This window comes from Budorcas taxicolor, chromosome 11 (genome assembly GCF_023091745.1).
Source record: "Budorcas taxicolor isolate Tak-1 chromosome 11, Takin1.1, whole genome shotgun sequence".
Classification (NCBI taxonomy): Eukaryota; Metazoa; Chordata; class Mammalia; order Artiodactyla; family Bovidae; genus Budorcas; species Budorcas taxicolor.
This window is the reverse complement of record NC_068920.1, coordinates 13,117,217-13,135,450: the sequence shown is the minus strand read 5'-3', so window position 1 is coordinate 13,135,450 and position 18,234 is coordinate 13,117,217. Positions and strand designations below refer to the sequence as shown.

Here is an 18,234-nt window from a genome sequence, read left to right as displayed (position 1 = left end):
TTTCAAACAGAATGAAAGTCAAAAATCATTTTAGGAAATCAGAGACGAAGGCAAGGGTTTTTACTTTCTTATGTAATGTATATACAAAATCGCATCTAAACTTTTACCAACTAAAAAGATAGAACAGAATATTTGAAAACACAACACTACAAATCAGAGTAACTGCTACACAGATTTGAGTAACAAGAGTGAATGAACATTACTGTATATATAATAATGTATACATTATATATTACATATATAATATGTTCATTCACTCTTATTACTCAAATTATATACATTATGTATTACAGGGTTGCCCTGGTAATTATTATTCCCAGACAATAAAGAATCTGCCTGCAATGCAGGAGACCTGGGTTCAATCCCTGGGTCAGGAAGATCCTCTGGAGAAGGGAATGGCAACCCACTCCAGTATTCTTACCTAGAGAATTCCATGGACAGAGGAGCCTGGCGGGCTACAGTCCATGGGGTCACAAAGAATCAGACATGACTGAGCAACTGACACTTTCTTTCATATATTGTATATATTACATATTATGTTAGTGAAAGTCACACAGTTGTGTCTGACTCTCTGCAGTCCTGTGGACTGTAGCCTGCCAGGCTCCTCTGTCCATGGAATTCTCCAGGCAAGAATACTCGAGTGGGTTGCCATTCCTTTCCAAGGATCTTCTCGGACCAGGGTCTCCTGCATTGCAGGCGGATGGCTTACTGTCTGAGCCACCAGGGAAGCCCACAGGAGTGAAGGGAAGGCGCTCAGTCGTGCCCGACTCTTTGCGACCCCGTGGATGGTAGCCCACCAGGCTCCACCGTCCATGGGATTTTCCAGGCAAGAGTACTGGAGTGGGCTGCCGTTTCTTTCTCCAGATATTATATACACTATATGGTATATATTGGGCTTTCCTGGTAACTCAGCTGGTAAAGAATCCGCCTGCCAATGCAGGAGACCCCGGTTTGATTCCTGGGTCAAGAAGATCCCCTGGAGAAGGGAATGGCAACCTACTCCAGTATTCTTAGGCTTCCCTGGTGACTCAGACAGTAAGAATCCACGTGCAATGAGGGAGACCTGGGTTTGGAAGATTCCCTGGAGGAGGGCATGGCAACCCACTCCAGTATTCTTGTCTGGAGAATCCCCATGGACAGAGGAGCCTGGCGGGCTGCAGTCCATGGGGTTGCAGAGTGTCAGGCAGGACTGAGTGACTAAACATAGCATGCACTATATTATATACTCAGCCAAGCTCCCGCTGACTTTATGGCAGTTGAATTTGCCCAGTTTTCACTTCTAGGACAAGCATGGCATAGAGAGAAGTTTCAAGCATCAAAGCCACCAAAACTCAGTAAGGGATATTTCTTCTTCGACAAACCAACACAAATCCCTTTGCTGTCAGGATAGTAACACAGCTCTGCGCTTACACGCTATTCACCACGGGACAGCTCTTACGTGTGTTAGCTCCTCACAACTGCCCAAGAGTGTTCATACCGTCCCAGGCGTACAGAGCGGGGAACAGAGGCACACGTGGGACACGTGGCTTGCTCACAGGCACTCAGCCAGCACGAGCACAGCGGGGATGTGGACCCAGGCAACCCGGCTCTGAACCATCACCACGGAGGTTCCCAAGGCCGGTGGGCACCAGACTCCCCTGGAGGCCGTGCTAACACACAGACTGTTAGAGTTTCGGGGGCAGGGTCTGTGAGCTTGCATCCCTGTCAGATTCCCAGGTGACTCTGCTGCTGCTGGTCTGGGGACCACACTTAGGGCCACTGTCGTCGAGCACTCTGCCTCTCTCCAAAGAGAAGAATGACCTTGGCCTGCTGTTTAGACTTCAAGTTCCAAGCTGTTGGCTCTCAAAATACCTTGCCTCTCTCTCTAAAATAGTACCAAGTCATGTAGACTTCATGAGTAAATGCTTGATGGTCTTGGGGACTGGCCTTACCCTTGGGGATTTATCAAGTGAGACTAACAATCAGAATCACGGGTGAGATTAAGTCCAAAGTAGCAGGATTATCAGAAGGCTTGCTTCTGTGTGTCCAAGACAGAGAGCAGGGGGAGATGGAAGGTTACTGTGTTCAAGTTCAAGGCTACCTAACCTGTGCTTGGTGACCACACAGATGCAATAATGTTCCCATACACTGGGGTAAGAGGGCAGCAGAGGACAAGATGGCCAGATGGCATCACCAACTCAGTGGACATGAACTTGAGCAAACTCCGGGAGGTAGAGGACGACAGGGAAGCCTAGTGTGCTGCAGTCCATGGGGCCACAGAGAGTCAGACATGACTTAGCGACTGAACAGTAACAACACACTGGGGTATATATCCCCCCACGCCCCAGTGATCGGGTACAGACTGAATGAGGTTTTGAGAGAGTCAGTTCCTAGGTAGGTTGATAAGAAGTCCAGGGGTCCCCAAGGAGAGAGGGATCTGGAATTCTCCAGGAGGAGGAAAGGACAAACATTTTTTTTCCCTCTACATTCCTTAGTCCTAGTCACATGAGTGAGTGAGTGAATTCGCTCAGTCATGTCCGACTCTTTGCAACCCCGTGGACTGTAGCCCACCAGGCTCCTCCATCCATGGGATTCTCCAGGCAAGAGTACCGGAGTGGGTTGCCATTTCCTTCTCCAGGGGATCTTCCCGACGCAGAGATCGAACCCGGGTCTCCTGCATTCCAGGCAGATGCTTTAACCTCAGAGCCACCAAGGAAGCCCAAGTCACATAAAACGTTTTTATCTTTAAGCCTGGAAGTGATGATTATACAGCAAACAACTCAGTTTAAACAACTCAGTTTAAACTCTGTACTAAGGGTTATACAACAATAATGCGTCCTGCTTGAGGACAGTTTCTCCTTCTTGAAAACCTTCTGACTCATCCTGATATTTTAGAATGTATATTATGGGAGTGGGTCTGGTATGATCTTTCTATTGTTAAATTCTAATCTTGTTCTCCTAAAATGTAAATTGTGGGAATAGGAGTGGGTCTGGTAAAATTTTCTCAAACTTGAGACATTCTTTTGATTGTCTCTGGCCCCCCGATTGAATTCTTCTCTTCCGGAGGCCAAGAATCCTGGCATCTTTTCATGAGTCAGCAACAACCTCTCAATTTCTGCCACCTTTTAAACATGTCACAGGCAAATTTTATGTTTTAGTTCTTATCACCCATGCCCACACCCACATCCTCGCCCAACATGGGGAACTCTGGCAATAAAAGTGCTGCTAATTTGTGGTTTTAAAACAGCTTAAAAAAAAAAAAAAAAACCTCGACTACAACAATGGACTGCCTCCCACAAAGCTGGACATCCTGGTGGGGAGATGCTGGCAACTAAAACATCTGGGTGTGAATAATAGAGAAGGCAGCATCGTTTCCAGAAACAAACCTATTTCCTTTTCTCTGCCACGTTTACCAAGTGGGTAAACAATTCCCAAACAAAAGTTCTTCCTGTTCCTCACCCTGACGTCCCCCTCTCCAAAATTTGTCCTTGTTTGTTTAATTCTTCTCTAATGTTCTCAGCTACTCTTCCAAAGAACAGAACATAGGCAGGGGGAAGAAGGCTTGGTAGCTTCTTGAATCTTGTTTTCTCCTTTGACTTCAGGGAGTTCTTTCTAAGGAAGATGCTCTTGACTAAGAAGATGAAACTAACTGGTTACATAACCACAGGTGTAGGTTGGGCACGTTATCCCTTTCTCAGGAGCAAAGGAACACTCACTCACTACGAAGGTCAGTGCTCGTTGGGGCCCAGGCTGAGTGTGCCAGGGATTATCAAGCCAGCAGCAAGATTACAGTAGTCCCTGGGGTGGGAACCTGTGGCAGACCAGATTCAGAAAGAGAAACAGGCGTGGCTGGGCACAGCGATAAGAAGGCTTTGATTTTCCTCTGCCCAAACATCAATCGAGTTCTCCCATCCTGCCTTTCTCAAATTTGCTCTTCTCTTCATAAAAGAACAGTCCCAGATATCCCACTTTCAGGTCAGTGGAGATAAGAGTTCATGTTACTTCATTTCGGGAGGCAGCACTGAGCATCTGACGGAATTCATACAGCAATCACTCTATGAGCATCAGTCTGCGAGAAATGCTTTCCTAAGAACATGAATCTCCTGGATGCTGGCCCAAAGACTGGGTTCAGGTCTGGTTTCCAAAATCATACTGTTTGGTTCCCAACATCACGTCTGTGAGGATTCATTATAAAGATTTCCCAATAAAAATATGACACTTCAGAGATGGGTGCTTTGGGCTATGGTGCATCAAATGAACACTCTTACTAAGAACAGCTAAAATCACAAACCTATTTGAAGCCATCTTAGAGCAACCAAGAAAGGTAAACACTTGATGGGGCAAGAGGTCAGAGAGAAGAGAGATGCATCAAGGCTGAGCCCTGTATTTGCCGTTGCTTTTTCATCCTGGGGCCTCTGCATACCGCAAAGATGTCGAACAGAAAGCAGCCCAGAGCCTGGAGCGGTATCACTGGCTGGCAATGCAAACTGGAGCTTCAGGAAGTTATGACTTAGAGGGCTAAGGTCCCAGAGGACTGCACAGAAGTGAGCTCATCAATGTGATCTCATAGAAGTTAGGGGTCCCTTCCTCTAGGACCTTGGCTCTTCAAGGCCTGACTGCTATGAACTCCAATATTTCCATTTGAGACATTTGCCAAATGTTAGGCTGTGTTTGCATGGAGAAAGAAGCTGAGAAAACAAGCAGAAAGAAACTGCTTAGAGGCTAAACAAAAGCACAGCAGAGTTTTTGGCAGTCTCTCAATGCTGGGAAGTTAAAAATTAAGAGTTCAGAGCCCACCATGGAAGAGAACTTCTGGTAAACAACCTAGACCTTCAGCTGAGACCCCTGAAGAGCTAAACTGCAGGAGAAAGGGAAAACAAGAAACAGAGATGCCTTAACATATCCAGAAACCTGGCTTCAGTTAGAACAGAACAAGGTAACCTGCCTGCCTTCCAGAAAGTGAAGTAGACACCAGTATCTAGAACTGTTTGTCATAAATGAAGTCCAGAATATAATTTCAAAAAATGATTAGGCATGCTAGGAAATAAGACCAAATGAGGAAAAATCAAGGGAGCAAACAGATCATGAAAATAGACCCACAGGTGATTCAAATAACAGAATTTTCAGACATGATCTTAGAATCTAGTGTTACATTAAAAGGATAAATCCCAAGTTTGGTTTGTTCCAGGAATGTGACATTGGTTATAGACATCCCTCAGTATCCTTGGGGAACTGGTTCCAGGACCCAATCCTGGATACCAAAAATAGCTAGACACCAAAATCTGTGTATGCTCAAGTCCCTTATGTAAAATCATGTAGCATATCTGCATATAACCCATGCATGTCCTCCTGTATATTTTAAATCTCTAGATTACTTATAGTACCTAATACAATGTAAGTGCTGTGTAAATAGTTGCAAGCACATAGCAAACTCAAATTTTTTGGAATTTCCTGAAATTTTTAAAAAATATTTTGATGTGTGGTTGGTTGACTCCACATGGTTGACTTCCATGTAGAATCCATGGAACTATGAAGGACCAACTACAGTCATCCCCTAAAATTCAGGAAAAAATCCACATAATTTCTAATTTTAAAAAACTCATAGCAAACTAAGAATAGAGGAGAATTTCCTAAGTCTATTCAGAGTATCTACAAAAACATTTATAACAAACATTGTCCTTAATGGTACAGTATTAAATGCTTCCTCCCTTAGATCAGAAATCTGATAGATTTCCAATCTCAGATTAGAAACCTACCAGAAATCTGTATGGAATTCAATATTACACTGGATCTCCAGCAAGCACAATAAGAGAGGCAAAAATATAAGAATTATGATGAAAAAATAAAAATGTTTATAGATGACATGATTATATTCATGGAAATTCTAAAATTCTGCAGAGAAACATAATTAGACTATGTAAATTTGCAAGGTTGCTGGATATAAGATCAATATCTAAAAATCAATTGTATTTCTATGGGTATAGCAAAAAATAATCAGACACTGAAATTTTTAAAAGATAATACCACTCACAATAGGATGGAAACTTCAATACTTGGAATAATTCTAATAAAAATATTCAAGACCCCTCAAACTGTTAAAGGTTATGAGAGAAGTTAAAAGCAAACCTAAACAAACATTCTTGGACTGGACCACTCACAATTAGTGAGAGTCAATTCATCCCAAATTGAGCTCTAAATCTGACGAAATTCCAAGTAGATTCAGAATTTCAGAACAGAGTTTCTTTTGTAGAAATTGAAACGCTGCTTTTACAGTATACATGGGACTACAAAGGACCATCAACAGCCAAGAAAAGCTTGAACAAGTTTGGAGAACTTACATGCCAGATATCAAGACTTCCCATAAAACTAGAAGACTTAAGAGCATAATATTGGTACAAGAAGAGAAAAATCAACCAACAGAACAGAACAAAGATCTCAGACACAGACCCACACTTATGTGGTCACATGATTTATGACAAAGATGCCACTGATGTGAATAGAAAAAGGATAGTATTTTCAATAAGTGGCCCTGGGTCAACTAGGTTTTTTTATTCTTATATCTAAACTCTCTAATCTATGTCCATAGTTCACCTGTGATCTCAAATACCCAGTACTAGAGAGCAGAGCTCATTCTGCTGGTCTAAGTACTTCCATATCTCACGGGCTCTCAGCATCTAATCATGACTCAGACCCATCCCAACCTGGACTCTTCTCCAAGCCCCTCCTGACTGATTCCTCTGGTCCCGATCTCTATGAATGGTTCAGAGTAGTATGTCAAGCTTAAAATTCTGGAAAACTGCTTTTGCCTTTCAACAGTTATTTTCTCTCCCAGGACAATTATATTCTATCTTAAAAACAGGTCAGAACTGATGAACTTAGTCACATAAACAATAATTCAGTCTGGCCTTGTTCCTGGGCACTCCATCAGCATGGCCTCTGGGCGGCCTAAGCTGGAAATCTTTCTCGGTTTTAAAAACCAACTCCACCACAGTATTGCCCTGTTTCCTTGATTCAAAGTTACACATCTTCCAGTCCTAAAAACGATGCTAACGTTAGGATGAAGCATATGATCCAAGCTGAAAAAACTATATATATACAAAAAAACTCCCACTTCACCTCTGTTTGTTTGCCTCCCACTCCCTCTGTTTGCAGACACAGGAGTAAGTTGTGCTATTGCTTATACCAGGAGGAACTGACTTTTAAGTCTGGTAATTAATTCTCGCCTAAATGTCTTCCAAAAGACTGCACCATGGTAAAACACAAAAAAGTTATCACACACACAGAAGACAGACTATCACTGCCAAGCAACAGACACATACAGAGTACAGAATTTCACAGCTAGCCGAGGCACGTGGGGCCGACCCATGGACCAAACAGAAGCATCTTTCAGACACTGAAAACATTTCTGTCTGGCTTCCAAGAGATGCTGTTTGACTTCCAGATATACAAAAGTGAATTAACAGGTAAAGTATATCTTTAACCAAATGAAGAAATATAGATGAGAATGCTATTCCTAAAGGCCCCCAAATTGCACTATTAATATAAAGGTATGTGAGTACATATGAAATGAGCGACATGCTACCATCATGCTGCCACACGTGATAACAGAAGGTTGACAGTTAATCAGAGCAGCCGCCAAATATGAAGACAGCTCAGCATGGATGAGGTGCAAGAGAAAATGCAAAGTAAGTGGACAAAGACCCCATACCGTGACTAAGTACAGCTACTTCCATCTCCTCCACACCTTTCCTTCGGAAAAGCTGCTAACAGATCCATGGTTGACCAATAGATCCAGGAAGATTTGCAGAGGTTTTTCCCACTGGGAGTCCTCAAACGCCAAAGCACCAAAGGCCTGAATTCTAACAGACACATTTTTACCCCCAACAGAGCTGTCTCCTGTGCTACCCAAACAGGAGCATCCTTATGTTCTTATCCAAGCTGAGGAGTTGAAGACGCAAGACGTGCCATAAGGGGACCCCTTCCCTCTTTCTGGCACTTCACCTTGGGACTGTCCACACGGCATGGGGGTGACTTTGAGTAAGCCGAGCAGCCCACACTTTAGGCCTAATTTGGACTTGACACAATGTGTATACACCATATTTCATCCTTCTATAGCATAGACTGCCTGCCCAGCTGTCTGATGCGGTCATGGCTAAACTCTAAGGAAGGGATTTGGGAAGGTCTTTCCCAAACCCCGAGCATGATATAACTGCCAGTTTCCACCAGCGTCATCATAAACATATAACAATTCCTAAAGTCAGATTTTAACAGCGAACTCATCTTAAACTACCAACCCCACTCCATACTACAGAGTTAAAAATGGGGGGAAGGGAGAGTTAGGGAGTCTGGGATAGACACGTACACACTGCTGTATTTAAAATGGATAACTAACAAAGCGACTTCCCTGGTGGCACCATGGATAAGAATCCATCTGCCAATTCAGGGGACACAAGTTTGATCCCTAGTCCGGGAAGATTCCAGATGCTGGAGAGCAACTAAGTCCTGGGCCACAACTACTGAGCCCGAGGGCCCTAGAGCTGGTGACCCAACAAGAAAAGCCATCCCAAGGAGAAGCCTGTGCACTGCAATGAAGAGTAACTCTCACTGACCACAACTAGAGAAAGCCCTTGCCTAGCAATGAAGACCCAGCACAACCAAAAATAATACATAAGTTATTTTAAAAAATAAAATGGGTAACCAACAAGGACCTACTACAGAGCACAGGGAACTCTGCTCCATACGATGCGGCAGCCTGGATGGGAGGGGAGTTTGGGGGAGAAGGGATACATGGATATGTATGGCCGAGTCCCTGTACCGTCCACCTGAAACAATCACATTATTGCTCAGCTATACCTCAATACAGAATAAAAAGTTAAAAATAAATAAACTACAAAGAGCACATGTGTGCTTCTGGGTTGCCAACCCCCCTCCACTCCACGAGTTGCTCCAGTTCTTTTCAGGACTTAGATTTCATCTCTAGGCTTATTCTCAGGTTTTGAATAATGTATCAGCTGCTTCAACAAACACCATCTAGTCATCACTGTTTTTCAACTTACCTGGTCCAGTGACTTTTTACCAGAGGCATGAGGTTTCTGCAGAGTTCACAGCAAGGGCCTCCTTTCCAAGCATCTTTCCTGACCCTCCCTGGGTCAGACTCCCTAGCTGTCCTTTATAGCAGGAGGTCTGACACAGAACTCCTTCAGCTCCAGCTGAGGGTATGACTCAGCAATGAAAAACCTGCCTTTTTTTTTTTTTCCTTTTTCAAGGAGGCCAACTCTTTTGCAACACACATATGTCTTAAGTTGATCCATCAGATGCTACAAATTTCACTGAAACACAGATTAAACAGCTATATTTCTTCATGAGCTGGGAGAGTCCTTTTTAGCCAAGACACTCCAAGACGGTACAGATGGGGAGATGGGACCTTCCCCAGAAGGGGTCCCACGGTTCAATCTGAAGGCCTCTGGAAGAACACGAGGAGGCCACAGGCATCCTGGGCTCCAGGCCACTGATAAGAAAAGACAATCTCCTCCTGGCCAAGCAGGAACTCTTCAAAAGCTCAAAATTCTCTCAATTCTCCCAAGATTTCCCCTTTCCTATGCACAAAAGTTAAACATATCCATCGCCAAATACTCCCGTCCTAGAAGGCAGCGCGATTACAGCTCTGCTTTAACAGGGAGTCATCAAAGGTTGGGACCACTGGGGAGTGTGTTTTCCAAGCTCACTGCTGGCCCGGAGGAAGCCTGACACCAGCATCTGAAGCTCAAGGCAGCTGTTCACTTCTGGCTGAAGCTCAATGTAAACCTCACAAACAGTCTGCTAGTGTGTACTCTCTCTCTTTGGTAAAATATTAATAATTTTGCAAAAAAAATTCATAGTCACAAAAGCTCCAATCTAGTGTTTTCACCATGAAGCTTATCCTGCAGAACAGAGGAAACTGTGCTTTCCAAACAGAAGTCTGAGCCAAAAAGGCACCAGCGGATTATTTCCAACACAGAAAGGCAATGAGACTGATAATTAGGCAAACTGAAAGTCAATGGTTAAATCAGTCACGAACAGATGTGAGAGGTGAACCATAAAGAAGGCTGAGCACCGAATTGTGGTGTTAAAGAAGACTCTTGAGAGCCCCGTGGACAGCAAGATCAAACCAGTCAATCCTGAAGGAAATCAGTCCTGAATATTCATTGGAAGGGCTGATGCCCAAGCTGAAGCTCCAATACTTTGGCCACCTGATGAGAAGAGCTCACTGGAAAACACCCTGATGCTGGGAAAGATTGAGGGCAAGAGGAGAAGGGGATGACAGAGGATGAGATGGATGGATGGCATCACTGACTCAAAAGACATGAGTCTGAGCAAACTCAGGGAGATAGCGAAGGACAGGAAAGCTTGGTGTACTGCGCTTCATGGAGTTGCAAAGAGTTGGACACAACAAAACAAACTGAACAACAAAACAAAGCAATTCCAAAGAATCACTGAATACTGAATTTCTCTGAAATATTTAAAGATGAAAAGCTAGCAATGAAGAATTTACTTCTCAACAGAGGCCCTTAACAGTTAAATTGATCTATATATTTTAATTTAGGAGTGATAATCAGACATCAGAAAACTTCCCTTCCACTCTAAAATTTTGGTCTGTAATAAAGATCTCACAGTGGCTCTATTTTACTTATTATTTATTATTATGTAGCTGAGATTCACCTACAACAGTCAGTGTCTATGTCCCACATCAGCGTGTATCCCCAAAGCCTGGCACATCCTTCCTTCTCCACTTTCCTCATAATGGACTTGAATATGCATTAGGGTCAAATGTCAGCAGTGCTCTCAAAACAGTTCTTGTGTGGGGCAAAGTTCACATTTGATATTATTTTAGTGTGTGTATTGAGACAGACCCACACACAGATCTGTAAGTCCAGGAGAAACAAAACTCATTCCTTTGGACCTTCTTGGCCGAGACTTTTGGACTTTCTTGGGAAGTCAACAGACTTCCAGGACCAAAAGCAAGAATCTGGAGTTGGTTTATAAAACCCAAGCTAACAGAGTCCATAAACAAAGGGGTGGGGAGTTCCCTTCCCTCTGCATCCTCTTACTTTTATTTTCAGATTTACCATATTATTGCCAGAAAATCCTATCACGTGCTGAGTTGCTACCCGACGAGAACCTCGGGCAGTGCTGACCTCTGCCCCAAGCTCTCCACCTGACCCAACCACTCAGCTGAACCCTAAGGACTAAGCAAAATTTCAAGGTCATGGGCTTGTTCTCTGTCTCTATAGGACTGAAATAAAATGCTGTACTACTTCATCCCTTAGCCCCTCCAATGTTCTAAAAAAAATCACCCCATGGAAGGATTCTTTTACTTGCTAGGCAGCCCCATGAACACAGTTCTTTTGTAAAATGTGCAGCCTCATTTCAGGAAACAAGAATAATACAGACATGGAAAAAAATAAAGTCTACTATTCCGTCGCATCTACATGATAAAAAAAATACATTTGAGACACATTCATTCATATACATACACACACTCAAAGACATTATATTGTGTTGACCAAAATGTTTATTCAGGTTTTTGACCAAAAGTTTATTCATGCAATTATCTTAATGACCTTTTTGACCAACCAATATATATGTATATATTATATCACTAGCACACATAGCCTTCTAGTCACTTGACTCAGTAGCATTTGTAAGCATCCTCGTATAATTTTCAAGTGTGAACCTGTCGGCCACCCTCACCTCCCATTCCCCTAAGCAATAGTGGGAACAAGTTCCCAGTCAGTTCTGTTTCTGATCACAAAGGATGCTTAGTAATTACTATTCACTGGCTAGCTTCAGAAAAGAAAACTACTGGGAAATCCTCACCGTAAGAGCAAAACTATCTTCTCACCTGCTAACCTAGCACTGGAAACACATCCCTCGTCACACCCGTGGGCTGCCCTTGAACTGCAAGCCACCTTTCCCAGACACACTTGGGGTTACAGGGTGATGGGGTGAGAAACGGGGCCCAGCCCGACCCTTTGGGGTTCCTTGAGCCTCCATACCTGTGCTGATGCTCCTGTAAGACTTGGTATATGCTGATAAGAAAAGTTTGGTTTTTAAAACTGCCCACAACACAGTCCTTGTAGATTCGGAACTCTGCAGCCGTCACCGCCTCACCCTCAGGAATCTGGGATAGGTTGAACTTGAACTCTTTGTGGTGTCGCTGGCGAGGGGAGAACTCCTTGTCGTACTCCACTATAGGATTAAACAAGAGAGAGTGACAGCTGTTGTTACTTGGCTGAGTGCCACAGGCTCACCTCGAGCAAGTCCCCCGTTTTCATTCATAAGAGGATTACCAGTTACCCATGGCTTCTGAGAGTGGGTCAGGGGTGGTGGAAGGAACCGTGGGCTAGGCAGCCAGGCTCAGACGAAAATCCTTCATTTTACTCAAGGATTAAATACAACGCTTAGATTCTATTTAAAGACTTTAAATAGCTTAATCAGGTTGCATGAAAGCAAGTTATTCAAATGCTTCGCTTCAGGGGTCCTCGTCTGCACAGGTGGGAGAATGGGAGCTTCCCAGAAGTTGCAGGACATCAGGAATCAGTGACTGGGACTTGCCTCTGCCGTCTACCCCCCACCCACCCCTCCCAGCCCCTCTTCTTCCTGTTGCCCTGGCCCCTCAGGTTGCTTCCTTCTCTCCCCACCAAGCAGCTGACAAGACCCAGGGCAGCCCTGAGCTGACCTTTGGTGGGGGTCCTGGTGGTCGGGGGGTGCATTCCGCCTGGGTCTGAAGCTTTCACGGTCTGCCATATTTTGCCTGATGGCCGGTGGAAATTTTTGTTGAGGGGCTTAGTGTGAAGCTTCGTAGAAAACACTGTTCTAACTGAAGTACACTGCTTCCTTCTCCTGGAGGAAACTGGGGGCTGAATAACTCTGCGAGGAGGGACCCTCTGAGTTTGAAGCTGTTGGGGTCTGCCTAACTTGTCTATTGAACCCAAGTATGAGGACAGAAACGTGGAAACACACCGCCAATGGGGTGACGTGCTGTTGTCCAAGGCTTTCTTAAAAACCGGGAAAGGATCAAATCGACGAGTTTTTTCTTCCCCATATTCTGGCTATTCCACGTGGCTCGCTGGATCTCAATACCCCGACCAGGGACGGAGCTGAGCCCCTGAAGTGACAGAGCCAAATCCTAACCATGAGGTCACCAGGGAACTGCCTGAAGGCTTTTTAAAAATGAAATCTTTCCCCTGCTTTTAATAAAGCCAAACTACAGAAAACTACAAGCGACTGATTATCCTCCTTCGGAGCTGGCCTTCAGATGTCCACACAGAGTCCAAGGGAGAGAAATACTGTCAGCCTCATCGCTATAGGAGAGAAAAACCAGCACCCCACTTCCCACCACAAAACCCAACTCTTCTCCCCCGAGCTCAGAAATGCTTCTGCCCTGCTGTTCCTGCTGGGTTTTTTTCTTTCTTAATGGCAACCACAGTAAGATCTCATGAGCAAATTAATCCTTGTTGGCAGAGTTTCTTCAGGGCTTGTGGGTAGGAAAAAAAAGTTCTTTGCCACCTCCAGTGGCCCACTTTCTCCCACGTGTGCTGTTCTCCATAATCACCAGAGGAAAGCTTTGCAGATTTAGCATCTTAAAAAAAAAGAAGAAAAAGCCAATAACTCTTTATGTGAGCTTGAGACCTCAATGGCATTGCAGAAGCTAGGGAAAGTTAAGCCATCCATCGGTATGAAATTTTCAAGAATTTCTGAAACTGCCATGTGACTGTGCAACAAATCGTTTAGTTTCAACTTATCCCTTTGGAAGGGTAAGAGGAGAGGCAGTTGTTTTAAAAAAAAGGGTAAACTTTCACTTGTGTAAAAGAGTTTGAATATTTTTTTTAAAAAAAAGGTCCATACAGAAAGCAAGTCACCATTTAGCCTCAACAAGAGAACAGGTTTTTAAATTAGTGGCCAAGCATGAAAAGCATCATTGTTGGGGAGTTCATCCAAGGACCCCCACACCTAATGGTGGATCACTTTTCTCTAAAACTGATCTAGCTTTTCAGTTTGCTGTGTTATCATCAGTGGTTAAAAGGTGAACCGAATCTGATTTCCCAAAGAGACTTTCTAAAAAACAGTTACAGAGCTATTCTATAGGGCTTCTCGGGTGCTGAAATTTTAGTATCAAGAAATGAAAGCATATTCTTAAAGATTCTTTTGAGAGAATGTGTAAGAATTCCTCAAAGACGTCATTCATATAAACAGAAAAAAACTGTGAATGCAAAGCAAGGTACAAAGCAGTGAGGAGGTATTTCAGTCAGGAAGAACAACAGGGACAGACATTTCAATACATGAGAAACGTTAGTCCTTGGAGAGGTATGGCACCCCCAGTAAACCCTACCTTCCTGCATTCACACCCTTGGGTGGTTGCTCTCCCCTGGGCTGGCTCTGTGACCTTCACTGGACCAACAAGAGGCAGTAACAGTGGTGCGGAGTGACTTCTGAGACCACCTCCCAAGTTTTGACTTTCCTCTGATTAGATGTCTTGGGATGCATGTCTGAGGCAAGATGGCTACCAGGTAAGAAGTCCCACTACCCTGAACCCCCTACGCTACAAGGAAGTCCAAGGTAACCATGTAGAGAGGCTGTGTGGTGTAGAAGGACATGGACGCCGAAGGGAGGAGGGAGGAAAGAGCCCAGTCAGTCCCCAGCCACCTCAGGGGGTCCACCGGCCGTAATATGAAGACGCCATCTTGGATGTCCAACGCAGTGCAGGCTCGGGATCACCCCCGCCGCGCCGGAGGCCACCTGGCTGCAACTGCATGAACGCCCTCCAGGGGGAGCCGCCCCGTTCGTCCTCGTCTCGTCACGAGACACGATCCTAGTCCCTCGTTCCGAGCCACTATGTCTTGGGTGCTTTGTTACAGGTACGAGGCAAACGACACGAGAAGAGAAGGGAGAGCCGGAGAGGATGAGAGGGAGGGAAGGGGAGAGAAGGCGCGTCTGACCTTGCCAGAAGGGGAGAAGCTGCGTGCAGTTCTTGAGGAGAAGGGATGTCGAAATCCTGGGAGGCGATGTGTGTGACTAAGGAAGGGTCCTGGCAGCCGCTCGCAGACAGATGTGGAGAGAAAGAGAGTGAGTCTAAAAAGGAGAAAATAGGAGCGTAGTTCAAAGCCCTCCACTTTACTACCGCGTGAGTTAGAACGCACGGCCTTAGAATGTTCGTTTCCCCCGTTCTCCTCAGCGTGACCCTGAAGGACTCAACTTCCTCCTGCTGTTCTTTTATCCTTCTTGGAGGACATGCGCGGTCTCCTCAGTTCCCCAGGCGTCTCTGATTGCTGCCCAGCTCGTGTTAAGCTCTCCCACCTGAACATTTTATGCCCCTTCGGCCAACGCTATAGCATCTTCCTCAATCTTCCTGAGACCTCAGCTACGGGTAACTGAAGTATGCTTGGAACACCTCCTCTCTCCCCAAATCTTCTGCCCACAACTGAATTTACACAGTGCATTTGCTAATGTCTCATATAGATGCGAGAAGTAAGTACAGTTAAATCACTGCCTACAAGTGCATTTGAAGACCACCATAGTAAAACAGTCCATTATTCTTGCCTGGAGAATCCCATGGACAGAGGAGCCTGGCGGGCTACTGTCCATGGAGTCACAGAGTCCGACACAACTGAAGCAGCTTAGCACGCACGCAAGGGTTCCAATGAGCTTAGCCTTTCCCCCTTCAAGGTATGTGAACTGGGCTCCTTAAACATCGGGATGAGAGGGCTGAGCAGGGGATCCACTGCCTCTGGCTTCTCAAAGATGGTGCCATGTGTGGGATCCAGTGAAGTAGTAACCAGGAGTGTGGACCACAGCGGGGAGCTCCCCAGGGGGTTTGAATTCCAGCTCCCCCTTATCTTACTCCGGTGATTCTGAACAAGATTTTAGCCAAAGTTTCAGTTATCAGTTAAATGGGGAAAATAACATTCCTGAAGATGGAAAGAGTCCGTACAAAACAGACAACGGTAGGGAAGTGCTCGATAAACGTTCACTGTAAGCGTCATCAGCCGGTGGTATTTGAGACTGTAGGTCCCCTGAGCTGGGTGTAGGTCCCCTGAGCTGACTGTAGGTAGACTCGTGAGTCTTCACACAGGGCTGATTAATGTTCCTCTAAACGAGCTTTTTAAATGGAAGAGTATAATACATTTTCTGGAAAGGAAGGTGAGTGAAATCCCAGTCTTGAATATTATCAGCCTTGGAGTTTGGCTGCTCAATACAGAGCTGCGTTCTCTGAGGCAACAATTCCTAGAATTTTTCAAGGACCCCTGAAGACACTTTTTTTTTTTTTAACGGTAATAACCTTACACAAGGGCATCTACTGTTTCTGTTTACCTTTTGTAAGGACAATAGAGCAAATAAGACAACAAACTGCACCCTTTTAATGCTCTGATTTTATTTTTAAAGGTCCTTTTAACACCAAATCGAGTAGGAAGGACAGAATTCACGGATATACACAATCCTTGGAGTTGAATCAATTTAGCTTTATAGAACTCACTCTATTCTCTCTCCTTGCCTCAGACGAATACTAGTTGAAATTTCAGAGCAGCACGGGACCTCTGGCCAACAGACAGGGGCCACAGCAGGAAAGAATAAATGTTACTGGGTTAAGATTATAAATGTAAAGGTATAAATGTAAAATGTTTAACATGCAAAAGTGTGTCTAGATATGTGAGTTTACAGAGGTAATGCATAATAACAAAGCACCAAGGAAACCAGCACCCAACTTAAAAACTGGAAGATCAATATTTCTCTCCAAAGCCAACCCCCACCTCCACCCAAAAGGAACCTCAGGTCATGAACAGTGTCTGGCGGTCCCTTGCCTTTTAAAAATGAACAGGTTTACCTCATATATGTGTATCAACAGATCACAGAGTAGTTAGTTTTTCTTTGGCTCCTAAAGTCCTTCCTTTCAGAGAATGATGGGAGTTTTACAGACACCCACGGAAAATCTAGGCAAGACCACAGCTAAGCATGAAAGCTATCCAGGCGGGGGTGGGGGTGGGGCAGGGGCGGTCCCCACTGCCCATTGGCTAGTGGTATGCTGAGTTTCTATGGGAATGGCATTTTTCTTACCATATGTTGGTGGGGATATGGAGAAAGTAAAACCCCTGTGCACTGCACTCCTGGTAGGAATGTAATGGTGCAACTGCTGTGGGAAAAAATGATTCCTCAAAAAAAAAAAACAATGATCATATGATTATCCAGGGATTCCACTTTGGGCTATGTGGGGACATCCAAAAGAATCAACAGGGAATCAACGGCAGGAACTCCAACAGATGTTTGTACACCATGTTCATAGCAGCATTATTCACAATGGCCAAAAAAATAGGAACAAACCAATATCCACCATGGATGAAAGGATAAACAAAATGTGGTCCATACACACAACAGAGTACTATTCAGCCATAAGAGTAGACATTCTGAAACATGCTACCACAGGGATAAACCTTGAGGACATTTTGCTAAGTGAAATAAGACAGTACGAAGGGACAAATAGGATTCCACTTATGTGAGATACCCAGAGTAATCACTCCTTGCCAGGTGATTCAATAGTATATAATCTGCCTGCAATGCAGATGTGGGTTCCATCCCTAGGTCAGGAAGATACCCGGAGAAGGAAATGTCAACCCGCTCCAGTCTTCTTGCCTGCAAAATAACATGGACAGAGGAGCCTGGTGGGCTGCAGTCCATGGGGCCCCAAAAGAGCTGGACATGACTTAGAAATTAAACAACAACAAAGAATCATCAAATTCAAAGAGACAGAAGAATGGTGGTTTCCAGGATTTGGGTATATGACAAGTTAGTGTTTAATGGGGCCTTGGGTTCAGTTGGGAAAGAGCGAAAGGTTCTGGAGATGATGATGGTTGATTGCTGCTCAACAATGTGAATGTACTTAAAGTCATAGAACTTGTACAGTAAAATGGCTAAAGTGGTATATTTTATGTTTTGTGTATATTACAATAAAAGAAATTAAAAGTGAATATTTTCTTTCTTTTTTTTTTTTGATCATGCAGCTTGCAAAATCTCAGTTTCCCAACCACAGATTGAACTCTGCGACACAGCATTGAAGTGCTTAATCCTAACCTCTAGACTACCAGGGAACTCCCCACAAAAGTAGGCATTTTCTTACACAATCGCAATGTATGATCACAGCTCAGTTAAAATAATTCTTCACTGTCCTCCTATACCAAGTCCATCATTAATTTCCTCAAATGCCTCAAAAACTGTCTTTCTACA

The 18,234-nt window shown here is 44.3% G+C and overlaps 1 protein-coding gene across 1 annotated transcript in view; it reads right to left on the bottom strand.

Annotated features, from left to right (window-relative positions):
• Window positions 1-18,234, bottom strand: part of BMP6 (bone morphogenetic protein 6) — a 144,784-nt gene that overhangs the window by 15,038 nt on the left and 111,512 nt on the right. Inside the window, exon 2 of the mRNA XM_052648567.1 lies at window positions 12,015-12,207. Within this exon, the coding sequence (XP_052504527.1) occupies window positions 12,015-12,207 (193 nt within the window). The remainder of the gene's footprint in view (window positions 1-12,014; window positions 12,208-18,234) is intronic.